This window comes from Chaetura pelagica, unplaced genomic scaffold (genome assembly GCF_000747805.2).
Source record: "Chaetura pelagica isolate M959 unplaced genomic scaffold, ChaPel_1.0 scaffold83, whole genome shotgun sequence".
Taxonomy (NCBI): Eukaryota; Metazoa; Chordata; class Aves; order Apodiformes; family Apodidae; genus Chaetura; species Chaetura pelagica.
In genome coordinates this window covers 5,119,430-5,132,213 of record NW_009952893.1, presented here as the reverse complement: position 1 = coordinate 5,132,213, position 12,784 = coordinate 5,119,430, and the positions used below count along the sequence as shown (strand labels likewise).

The following is a 12,784-nucleotide window of genomic DNA, read 5'->3' as shown; positions in this document are numbered from 1 at the left end:
AGCAACCTTACTTGTGTGTGACTCTGACAGAGTTGGGTTGACCTATAGAATCAGTGCCATCAGCAATCATTGCGTCACTAACAGTTTCCTCTGCCTCTTCCTCTTTTTCAGCATTGTGGCGCTTGGTGATGCTTTTGGTCTTTAACACCTGCAGTTCTTCCTCTTCCAGATTTATGTCATATATTTCACCTTCAAATTCCACAGACAATGACCGGGTTTGGCGAGTGTGAACAAATCTGGGTTTGTATTCTGAAGCAGAAGAAAGAAACAGTCCCGGTTGCATATACACATCTACATGACCCATGCCATGATGAGCAATGCTGTTCAGGAAAACCAGCTTATTTTTTTTTCAGTGGCTTTACAGATACTTTTAAAATGATTTTTTTGTTTGTTTGGGTTTTTATGTTATGCTGGGGCTCACACTTTCACGAGTAGCATGGAATTTTGATTGCTTCAAGGTTGGCATTTCATGCTAGTCTGGCCATCTCTGAATAATGTTGTTATCTCAGAAATCAGATATCTAGAAAGAGGCATTCAAAAAATCAGACACCGGGAGATTAAAGCCCACTTCAGAAAATTAAACCATTCAGAACTGTGTAACAAGGTCACCACCTGTAAACTGGCATGTGCCATAAGTTGGGCTTATGCTTTAGAATGAAAAGGACTTTTTAAAAAGATAACACATTTTTCTTTTTGAAGGTAAGCACTAAAAGGGCAATAATTCATTATACATCAATGTGTGTGTGTGTGTGTGTGTGTGTATATATATGTATATATACTTTGACACACACATCATCTGTATCTATGTGTATAAATCGTAGACCACCAAAAACGTGCTGCATTATAAAGCTACCATGAGAATTATTGTGCCACTTTTATCTGCTGAAAGCTTTGAGCTTAGTAGGGTTACAGGTCTTTTAGTTACTGTCTTGGAGTTTTGCGTGTGCAGCCATGTATATGATTCAGATTAACTAAGACAATTAACTCTGAGGGTTTTTTAATGTTATGTATGAGAATTGGTCTCAACCTGAAAGACCTTACACTTTTTACTTCTTTTGCTAAATGGACTTGTCCCAGATCAGGCTGGTAAAACTCAAAGTCAGTAGCACACCAAAGCATACTCTGTCTAGCAAAACCACACACACAGAACCCTAGGAATATATATTTCAGCTTGTAAAAATCTGCTGCAGGGCATTTCCACTTGTTACATTGGTGCTGAGCACACCTTTGTCACCCAACAGTTAATAACTCATGCAGCAGGATAAAATGGGAGCTGTGAGAAAGTACTGCCTTTGGCAGGTAGCATCTGTTCTACTGCAGTTTTTATGTCAGCATCTTTGAGACTCACACTGAACCTTTCCCACAAGAATCTTTCAAAAATGTAGATAGTGAGCTTTGCTCAATGCTGCATTTAAACCATTCTATCCTTCTGAACCGTTTCAGTGGTTGTCTGCTGTCTGGTGAAAAAAGGCTTCAAGTCCAGTCAGTTAAGAGTAAAACTCTAGTTTCAAAGCATCCTTCTGATTTATAACCATATCACCCTTTAAAAAATAATGCAGAAAGATAAGATTCATTGGGTCAGAAGGGACAATTTCTGGCACTGCAGTAGTCTCTGATGATACTACGTATTAATAAAGCCACTGAAAGACTCTGGAATATAAAAGCATCTTATTGAAGTGCCAGCTAGAGACTGAGGCCTGAGCTAGTCATTGCCTTAACAACGTCTCTTCATTGTGTGTCTTTCTCTGCTCTACTCGGATGAATGTTAAGGCAGATTTGGAGAAGGAGGACAAGGCAAGAGGAATAAGAAAGTTGTAAAGAAGAAAATAATAACAAATGGACTTTTTCTAATGCTTGTTTCAGATGCTTTCCATACTTGCCTCCTTTCCCTCCACAAGTCACTCCTCCCCGACTTACAATCCCCATTCACCCTTTGCTGCTATGCTGGCAAGTCCACTTTCCCAGGTACACAACAGGTATTTCCCCTTGAAAATATCTCTTAGGGGAACATTCCTCAGTTTGAGAATCACCCTGGCAGTCTGTGACATAGACTTTTCAGCAGAGGTTTGCCTGTACACACTGTAAAGCTCCTTAGACCATACTAAACAAGTTGAATAAACTATATCAAGACAGCACTAGTCTGAATAATGAGACAAGTCAAAACAGACAATAGTGTGTTTGAATGTACAAAGAATACCAAGGATTCTTGTTCACATCCAGAGTGAGGGAGGCTTTAAATCAGGAAATATTTTTAATTATACTGACATTATTTTCTGATTTCATAGACATCTGTGCAGTATCTTCTAACTTTTAAATTTCTCATACGACTTCACTATCTTCTTCTAAAGATGCTTCTTTATTTCATCCCCCAGTCTAGTATTCTAGGTAGACAGCAGGAGAAAACAGCCTGGTCTTGGACAAAGTCTGGAGTCCAGGTCTGCTTATGTTGTGGTAACTACAGAACTTCACTTTCGTTGCTGGGCGGATAGATGAAACTATTTATTTCATTGAAAGGAATGGCTTCTTTTCGTAGAAACCGTTAGCAGGAAGATAACGACGTGCGGCTGTACCATTCACTTCAGCCCACGCTCCACTAGAGGACACTGCAATCCCACGCGTGTCCCTGCGGGGACCCCGGGACGCACCTGCCGAGGCGTTAGAGCCGAGAGCAGGCACAGCCCCAAAGCTTCGGGCTGGCCCCGGACGGCGGGAGAACACAGCGGTCACCGCGCAAGAAAGCAGGAGCGCTGCCCATCTTGGCAAAAACCGGCGCTGACTGCGCCGCAGATGTCACCGCCTTGTCACGTCCGAGCAACGCGATAGGTGGCACCAGAGCATCATCAGAGCGGCCACCACCGCTGCCACCACCCCAGTACACCCACTGTCACCACCCCAGTACACTCACTGCCACCATCCCAGTACCACCCACTGCCACCACCCCAAGCCTGAAGGCTGTTCCTCACTGCCATCCACAGGAGAAATATTGCCACTATTGTTATTACAGGGGCAATTTAGGTAGAACCTGACTGCACATTAATGTTCCTTGGACACGGAGGTAAAAGCAGGAGTAGGCTGGCAAGCCAACACTCTGCAAGGCTTTTCTCCCTGCTCAGAGTCCAAGATATCAGGTGCCACTTACTTTGTGCATTAGAGTTTCTCAGGAACTGTCTTTGACCTTTTCTTTGGGTTCTGCTGTTTCTGTAATCAGTGTCTCCACAGTTGCAGTCTTTGTCTTTACTGTTGTATCCCCGGGAGTGGATGCTGCGGGTCCTTTTCCTGATGGCAAGTATGTCACTAGGTACCTTACACTTGTGGATCCGAAGTTTGCCAGAAGCATCCTCGGTGCACTGCCACTTCTGGGAGAGAGAGACATGAAGATGATTTCCCCGCAGCCCTCCAACCTCCTGCTGCTTCCAAGTGGGTTGTAAAGCAAGACAGGTAAATTTCTTTGAAAATTAAGCAATCCCTTGAATAGCAAACTGAGAAGAGAAACATTTTAAGGGACTAAATTCACTCACATTCTTCTCAACATGCTAGGCAAACATAAGTTTGAATGAAATCACTGAAAATCTGCATTAAAAAAAAAACAAAACACCTCAGCCAAAAAAAGATGTATAAATCAAGAGTATCTAGACTAAACACATTCCCAAAAGGAGCAAATAAAAAGTCTTAATTTACTGAGCCACAGAGTGCAGCTGTCAGGCCTGTTTTCACCAACTGCTGGGTTTTTTGTTTTTTTTTTTCCTTTGAAAAAACAAACTTTGTTTCTTTGTTCTGGGACTTGGAATTTCTAACACGATTCAGGGGAAAAGAAAAAATCCCCCTAGATGAAGAAGAACTAGTTCAGCTGTAGGGTTCCTTAGCAAAGAGAAGGACAAATTGCAGATGTGATTTATAGGACAACACATAAACTACTAATAACATGTAATTTATTTTTTTGCCAGTGGTCAGAATTACAACCTGTCCCTGCAAACCATGTCACCAGACCTGCAAACTTTCCTGGGTCTTGATATTTTATGTCAGAAAAGGAACGTTTGAAAGCTTGATACCCCCATCCAGCCTCTCCATACCTAAGCAGGTGCAAGGGAGGAGAAGAACCTTAGGGGTAGTAAACCAAAAATTAGCTTGGATAAACACCTTTGGGTACCTAAGTCTTGAGATTTGTATCAGACTTGGGAGAAAAAGGTGCAGACTGAAAGGAGTACCTGTAAAAGGCATCCTACATGTGCTGAATATCAGAGCAAGTATGGGAGAATGAAAGGAAACAGAGTTGTTCCCAGCTTGTCTGCACAGTATCTGCCTGACTTGATTATCAACATCACTGAACCAGATGGACGATTTCAGGTGGATTTTTCCAGTGGATTCCACTGCCTTCACATTTCAAATTCAAAAGCAACTGGGACTTCAATTTCCTTTCCACATTGAACTGTCTTTAAAAGATAAATGTCATTTTAAAAAGAACATGGGTAAGTGTTGATGGATCAGAGCTCCTTTGCTCATGCACTAAGCTTGCCATATATGGCTGCTAGGTTATAGGTGGCATTCATAACACCTTACACAAGCTAAGGAATCTATGAAGATTTTGTATCAGTTGTAGTCCAAATAAGAATAGGGAGAACTAAAAATACTTATGTTTATTTATAATTTGAATACCACGATAAATGTCAATGACTTTTGTTCACTTGTACATCTTTAAGACATGATGACCAGAGGCTGCAACTAAGTTTGGTTGAATAACATAGAAAACAAAAGTCATCAATGCTATTGGTTACTGGAACCTTTTAATTGCAGTTTCAGCTAAGTTTCCCTATAATGTGCTCTTTTTTCATCCCTGTGACTGAAAAGAGTCATTTTCTCCTGCCTCATGAACAATAGGATAGGTGGATGTTGGTCCTGATGGAATCCCCAGCTTAATATTTGAAATTGACATTAATATCAGAGCACACACATTTCAGTAAGTTTCTTCCATTGTCTAGTGGCTTCTCTGAACAGTTTTGGGGGTGCTGCCAAGCTGACTGAAGAATAAAGAAAGAAAACTCAGCTTCAGATAGTTTTGCTGATCTGATAACTTGAGAAGTGAGCTGATATGGTTCTGAACCACAGCACCATGAAAACACTCTTTAGCCTAACACATGAGCTGGGCTAAAAGATGGATCCCATGCTCAGAGACCTTGCCTGTGGATTGGAATGACTTTGATCCCAACATGGTAAACCATGTGTAATAGAATTGCACATGCCTGATGGCTGCAAGAGAAATTACATTTGCGCCCAGACTTTCAGTGTAAACCTCCACCTACAAGTGACAAGGTGACTTTCTACAATTAAAGGTGTCTGAGAGCTATAACACTTAGCAGGGTTTTATTCTGCAATAGCATGTGCAGCAAGAGAAGATTGTTACAGGATAAGAACTGACTGCACCACTATATTTCCTGTGTTTATTTGGTACAAGTTACTTCTATAAACATACAGCACTAGTTTTTAATGAGTCTCAAACCCCTCATTTTAAAGTAAAATAAGTATTCTTTGTCTAACACTAATTATAGCAGGAGGTTCCACGAGTAGCTTCTATAGCCATTTAGATAATTTTTAACAGTATTATGACTAACATTGAAGCAAGACTCTCTGTGTCTATTACAAGCCAATAGAAGTTCTATACTTAAAACAGGGGTTTAATGTGATTCAGTTCCTCTTTTTTAAAATTTTATTTTATTTTTTTTAAATTTTAGTGTTCAAAGTGTCATTATAAAGATGTTTCCAAGATGGAAATTTTAGACTAACTTTCCTGAATCCCTGCCCATGCCAACATAATTCAGCACTGAGCATGCATTATGCAGTAAGTCATAATGGTCCTTCTGCTCGTCTTCAGATCTATAAAATGCATTAATGCACATAAAAGAAAATTCTGTCTGATGCACTGCCCCTTCCCCTCCTTTATTTTCTACCTTTGGTTTGGTTTCTGGATTCCCATTTCTCCATCAATTAAAAAATATTGGCACATACACAAACTAAATTTGTCTTCATTAAATTTTAATTTGTGTATGGTGGAGGGGGTTGTGTATGTTTTTTAAAAAAAATATTTCCCAATGTTTTCCTTTTTATAGCAATGTTTCACAAGACACCTAAGCTGATTCAACTATTAACTGTTGCCATAGGAATATGAGATAGTCCCTGCTTCTGTCTGCATGCAGACATGAACTCTGTGCTGATTTATTTTCTCCCTCAGTAGAAAAGACTCAGAATTAAAAAAAACACAACCAACCACAACTGATGGGAGAGGAAAAGAAGGATCCTGCCATTTGACTATAACAAGCTGTTATATTGTTTCAGTCAAGTTGTGAAACTTAACCTGTATCAGGCTTTTTTCCTGTCATTAGCTCATCTTTTCTTTCTTTCATCTCATTTCACCACCCACCCTCCAGCAACGATTTCCCTCTCACCTCAGCTCCCCATTTCCAGTGTTTCTTCTCCCTCAATTTAACTTCAGAGAGGAAGAAAACCTGGAAGAGGAACCTTAATACTCCCCACACCAATGGAGTCCTGAAACTCCCTACCTGAAACCTGGTGGGACTATGCCACTGTGAGGGGCTTTTCTGGCTTTCATATGCTCCAAACTGAAGCAGAGTCTGTTCTGCACACGTGCTTGGAGCCCCGGCTGGCTCTGAGTGTGCTGGCTGCCAGCTCTTCCAGATCACTCCCTACCCCTGGCAGCAAATTAAAGAGACAAAGTAGAAGTAAAGATGTAGAAGTAAAGACTGAGCATCCTATGAGGAACAGCTGTGGACTTTGGGCTTCTAGTTTGGAAAAAAGGAGGCTGAAGGTCAACCTCATTGCTCTCTGCAGTGTCTTGAAGAGGGAAGAAGACAGAGAGGTCCGGAGCTCTTCTCCTTGGGATCCAGCAATAGGATGTGTTGAACTGGTTCAAAGCTATGCCAGGGGAGGTTTGGACTGGACATTAGGAAGCATTTTTGTAATGAGAGGGTGGTCAGACACTGGAACAGGTATGCTCCAAACTGAAGCAGAGTCTGTTCTGCACACGTGCTTGGAGCCCCGGCTGGCTCTGAGTGTGCTGGCTGCCAGCTCTTCCAGATCACTCCCTACCCCTGGCAGCAAATTAAAGAGACAAAGTAGAAGTAAAGATGTAGAAGTAAAGACTGAGCATCCTATGAGGAACAGCTGTGGACTTTGGGCTTCTAGTTTGGAAAAAAGGAGGCTGAAGGTCAACCTCATTGCTCTCTGCAGTGTCTTGAAGAGGGAAGAAGACAGAGAGGTCCGGAGCTCTTCTCCTTGGGATCCAGCAATAGGATGTGTTGAACTGGTTCAAAGCTATGCCAGGGGAGGTTTGGACTGGACATTAGGAAGCATTTTTGTAATGAGAGGGTGGTCAGACACTGGAACAGGTTTCCTAGAGAGGTGATTAATGCACCAAGCCTTCCAGTGTTTAAGATGCATTTGGACAATGCCCTTAATGGCATGCTTTAATTTTTCACCAGCCCTGAAGTGGTCAGAGATTTGGACTAGATGATTACTCTAGGTCCCTTCCAGTTGAAACAGTCTATTCTGTTCTAATTCTATCCTATCCTATCCTATCCTATCCTATCCTATCCTATCCTATCCTATCCTATCCTATCCTATCCTATCCTTTCCTACTCCACTCCACACTAAGCTATGCTATGCTACTCTATCATTCGGGAGCTCAAGCTGTTTTAATTTCTTCCAAACATGAATTTCAAACACGTAAGTACATGTGCCTGCTCCTCAGTGGGAAGGCAAACACACTGCAGCAGGAGCTTTTCAGAGGATGATGTCATTAGCAAGATGTATTTTCTTCTGGGGGTAGGAGTCTGCCCTTATAAAGTAATTTCAAAGGAAAAGGGGAGCAAATGACCTGGTTAAAAGGGTATTGTTTGTACTTGGTGGCTTTGGCTGCTGCTGGCGGGGTTCCAGCGGTGACTTAGAGCTACATGAGCAAGACAATAGCAAATGACTTGATAACTACCTTGGGTGTCAGCTTCCTGATATTAATCAGTTTGCACCAGTGCCTTAAAATCAAGTAAGTCTCTTTAATTACTGAATATAATCAGGGTATAAAAGTATACATTTAGGACAAATCACTGTGATGTGCTGTACTGTAAATATCTACTTAAGTAGGATTTCAAAACAACTTGGTTTATCTAATAGACTGTGACAGCTTTGAGAGTGTTTCTGCCCCCTCATAAAGAAGGGAAATTAATTAGACAATTCGTGAAAAATATCTTAAGAGTAGGTGAGCAAAGAGTTTCCAAGAAATGTAATTACCCAATATTTGCAGCAGACACTTTAGTGTTACAAATCTTGTCAGATTTTATCACAAAGCTATGAAACCCTGAAACACATGCAATCTGAAATACAACACGGAGACAATATTTTTACAGGTGCTTTTTCATTTTGGTAGCGCATGACTGACTTGAAATATTATTGCTTGGCTTAGGGAATGTTAAGATAAGGCATGAAAAGGAAGATTTCATGAATTTATACATGTCCTCAATATCTCATTTCCCTTTTTTCCTGTTTCAAACAGCATGATCTAGATTTGAAAACAATTTAGATGAAAATACTATCATGGGCTGTGTATGTGTGTACCATTTTCCTCTATTAGCAGTAATCAGACCTAGGTGAGTGTCAGGGGAGCTGGTGTGATGCTATCAGTAAGGGAGCCTAGTTTAGGGCTGTGCTACCTCAATAAGAACTGAATCCTGGTATTGTTTTCTCTGTGCCATTCAAAGATACCACGTCACATAATGCATTGAAAAGTGCCTTATAATTAGTTAGCTACAGTAAATAGTACAGAGCAGCAGCAATTTGTTTCTGCTGAACTGGACCCGGATGCTGAGAAATCTTTACAAGTCAAGGCCATATTCTCTTCACATTCCTACAGAGCACTCATGAACCCTGGTTCTGAACGAGGCTCCTAAATGCTTCTGGAAATATTCATCTGTGTTGCTGCATCTCACCAGAATTTGAACATTGCATGTGAGCACAGCTTTTTCACAGAGATACCCTGACAGGTATCGCTGCATTTTTGTGGAACAAAAATCTCTTCTTTCACTTTAGAACAGTGTTGACACTGCCCACAGGGACAGATCCCTATTTTTGTACCAGTCCCTCATAACTGGACCACCTCCTGTTGAATCATGCACAGCTCCAGAGTCTACTGATGTGAATGTATTCAAAGATGGTTATTTATATACAGCCTTACTCCCTGAGAAAATGTTCCTGAAAAATGCAATGGTCAGTAGTTCAAAAGACAGGGAAGCAATTTGTCCTATTAAGAACTGGTGTAATAGAGGAGTAATGTATGACAGAAATACATTCAGTTAAATGCACAGGGTCATAACTGGAAGGAAAAAAAAAGAATTAAGAAATTATTCACTGTATAACAGACATAACTGTATGGAAATTTCAAATTTTGAGCTACTTCACAGCTTTTAAGAAGTGGAAGAAAGATGAAATAGCATAGGAAGGTTACAGATGACACAATTTCACATTCTTGATGTATACACAATATTGATTTTAAGTGTCACAGTTGTATCAGTTGTAGTTCATAAAAAAATGCATGGACTGCATTGTCAGCTCTAGAAGTGTAGGCACTTGGACACATAACATATTTCACCTTCACAACATCCTTTACCAAATCTATTAGCTTGTCTGAAGTTACAACACAATATCAACAGACTGCTGCTATTATCCAATAAATGTCCACTCTCAGGTGCAAACAAGTATGAGCCAATAAAAATGGTAAATGTAGCCTTTCAGTTACAAATAGCAATACCAATAATAATCAGTTACTACTGGGTCATATACATTTAATTCACAGAGGAGTTAGTTTATGCCATATTTCACTGGATATTTTAAAATGGAAACTTCAAAAAGAAGTACAACAGAAAGTGCTAAAATTATTATTGTATAATCTATGTTTTCTGTGCAAACATTTTTGTCTAAAATTGCTTTTTAAGTTGCCATTCTACCAACAAGTCTTTCTATTAGAAAACACTGATAAGATAGTTATAAAAATGCTGAACACAGTTGTGCATTGAAAGATATTAAACCAGTGAAATCAGTGATCTACCCAGACTGGAATATCTCTGGATTTTATCCACAATATAGCTGGTACTTAAGATTAAGAATTGCTTAAATTTGAAGAATTGAAAAATCTGGAAAGAGCTGCATCTGTTTAATAGGAAACTTAAATATTTAGGCTGAAATATAAAATACCACATTTTGAAGGATTATTTTCAGAGATAAAAGAACTTATCTTCTTATTTGGTTTTAATTCACAAACAGGGTGGCATTTTAACAAGGGATAATATATTTTCTGGTAATTCCTATGAATTCTTGAGCAACGGTGTTGCAAGCATGTTTCTGTCAACTATGAGTGATGACTCTGCAGTGTCTAAAGAGAGCAATATCTGCAAGAGTTGCTCATGAAAGCACTGAAGTATGTACTTAGTTTTAACTACAGGACTGGTCTGAAACACCTATGCTTCCAGTTAAGCCTGTGCCAAAATGCTCTGCTGAATTATTATTAAGAAAAGGCAGTATCAGTGGACAGGTGGCAAAGAAACAGGTATTCTGGTAAAACAGGTTGATCACCTGTGCCTTTCAGCTTCTGCAGGCATCAGGAGGCCTTTCGACAACTGGGTGGATCTGCGAGTGATGTTTATAAGCGACATGATAATTTTAGTTGGGTTTTAGTGGGTGCCCAGAGTCTGGCTGTCAGTTGTTGTGCAGCCATCTGACACTTCTGGCCAGCTCTTACTGGCTTATGTGTTTTTATTCCTACTCTGCAGCTGGTCATAAAGCTGACCTTTACAAATGCATAGTCTGTGATATTTATTTTATGAGAACATAGATACTTGAGCCAAACCAGACTACACCTAACAAGCCCCATTCTAATTTCCTTTACAATATTATCTGTAAGCTGATTGATGGCAAGTGCTCTTTTAGCATTACAGATAGTTATGTTTTCAACTGAATGCTGATATGATAATGTGATAAATATGAACATGAACAATAAAATTAAACTATTATGCTATATGTTTATATGGTAGAAGGTACGTGAGAAATAAGAGGTATGTACAGACTATGTAACATTTGTTGGATGAGAGCCAGAAGAACCTTGCACATTTACCACAGAGCTGATGCTTGGGTTCAGTAACATGTCTCAAGTGACCACCTGTAAAGCCTTAAATCACTGTAAAATACATTGAGACCTAAGCTAACTGAAATCTCACTGTACAGTCTTCAGGAATAGTCTCCAAATTGAACATTATTTCTTTAGGGTCGTTTTGGGATCCACTTCCTCAGGAAGAAACACAAAATTCTGCATTTCTAAAGCTAAGGTTAATGAAAAAAAGAGCACCAGGAAGGTTAGGGGCTATGACATTATACCTGCTTAGCTCTATTTGAGTTCATGGGCAGGCATGTCATACAAACCTGGGCAGCACAACACATTTTTCCGTTCTGCTCACTGTCAGTGCTCATTGGAGCTGGCAGCAGACTACAGATCTTTACAAGTTTCAGACCTTTGCTGTTCTCAAACTGGCAGGTAGTGCTGAGCAGATGGTAGAAGATGTATGCCCATAAAATAAACAGACCTATGTCTGAGTTTGGTTGCTGAGTCATCCAACCTAAGAGTCAAAATTTGAAACACAAAGCCTCAGAGTCCTCATTTTGAGAAGGTGGCTTTTTTTTTTTGTTTTTTTTTTTTTCCCCCTGTTGGGAAAACTTTAAAATTAGTTTGTGGTTTGTGTAATTTTTGTAAGAGGATAAAAATGCATGTTTGTCTCTGAATTTAATACTGTTTGTAAGTAATGGGTTGAACAGTGCACTGGAGACACCCAGGCTATCAGTCACAAGGCCTCAAAAGGTAACTGCTCTCTGGGAAACAGTGTTAAGTCCCAGAAATCAAAATTACGCCTCAGGAAATTCCTATGACTCAGACTGGTGGAGAAAAAAGAATAAATACTCATGAATTAGCTCAACTAATTAATTGCATGTTTAGGTAAGGGAAGAGAGAAAAAAAATATAAATGAAAACACAGTTAACATGCTTTTATTTGATATTTGCTAACTACCCAGAATTTCATGGGTGAGAAGATGGAGCGAGTTCAACAAAAATAACCTGCCAAGGGATTTAAGAGCAGCTTGCCTCTAAACCTCCTCAACTAACATATATTCTGATCTCAGGTTATTTCAGAGGAAATCTGAGAGGAGATATGTGTCTTGATAAGGTTGTATTAGTCCAGAGAAATATTTATTCACATGCTATTATTTCTGCTGTTTTGGAAAATTAAGGAAGTCTTAGTTAAAGGTTCTCACTGATTGCTTTAAACAACAGCAAGGATAGCAATGTAGCAGATGGGTAGATATTTCTGTACCTTGTACCTTTATTACAGTAAAACTGAGAGGAGGAATATGTATCAAAGAAATATAAACCCCCCCTGCAAATTATTTAAGTGCTAAACCCCATCAGTCATCACTACTAACCCAACTGGGCTCAATCAGGTGACCTCAGTAAGTTACATCACATACACTGGTGACAATTTTGGCATCTAAACTACAAAAGAAACCTCTAGTTCCCATCACAATTTCTTATAGCACACTGAATGTGAAAGAGGGACTGGAAAAGAAGCCCCTGCCTCTCTCAAAACCCCAAAGCTGAGTAGAAAGTCCACCCCACTGCTGCTTTACAGAGGCGGGTGAATCTGGCTTGCATGTGACGGGACTGGCTGTGCTGTGGGCGAGGG

General features: G+C 40.0%; 1 protein-coding gene across 1 annotated transcript in view; it reads right to left on the bottom strand.

Moving 5' to 3' along the window:
* SULF1 (sulfatase 1) overlaps nt 1-12,784 on the bottom strand; it is a 123,789-nt gene that overhangs the window by 12,652 nt on the left and 98,353 nt on the right. Inside the window, exons 15-16 of the mRNA XM_009995563.1 lie at nt 3,140-3,356; nt 12-249 (exon numbers count right to left, since the gene is read on the bottom strand). Of these exons, the coding sequence (XP_009993865.1) occupies nt 12-249; nt 3,140-3,356 (455 nt within the window). The remainder of the gene's footprint in view (nt 1-11; nt 250-3,139; nt 3,357-12,784) is intronic.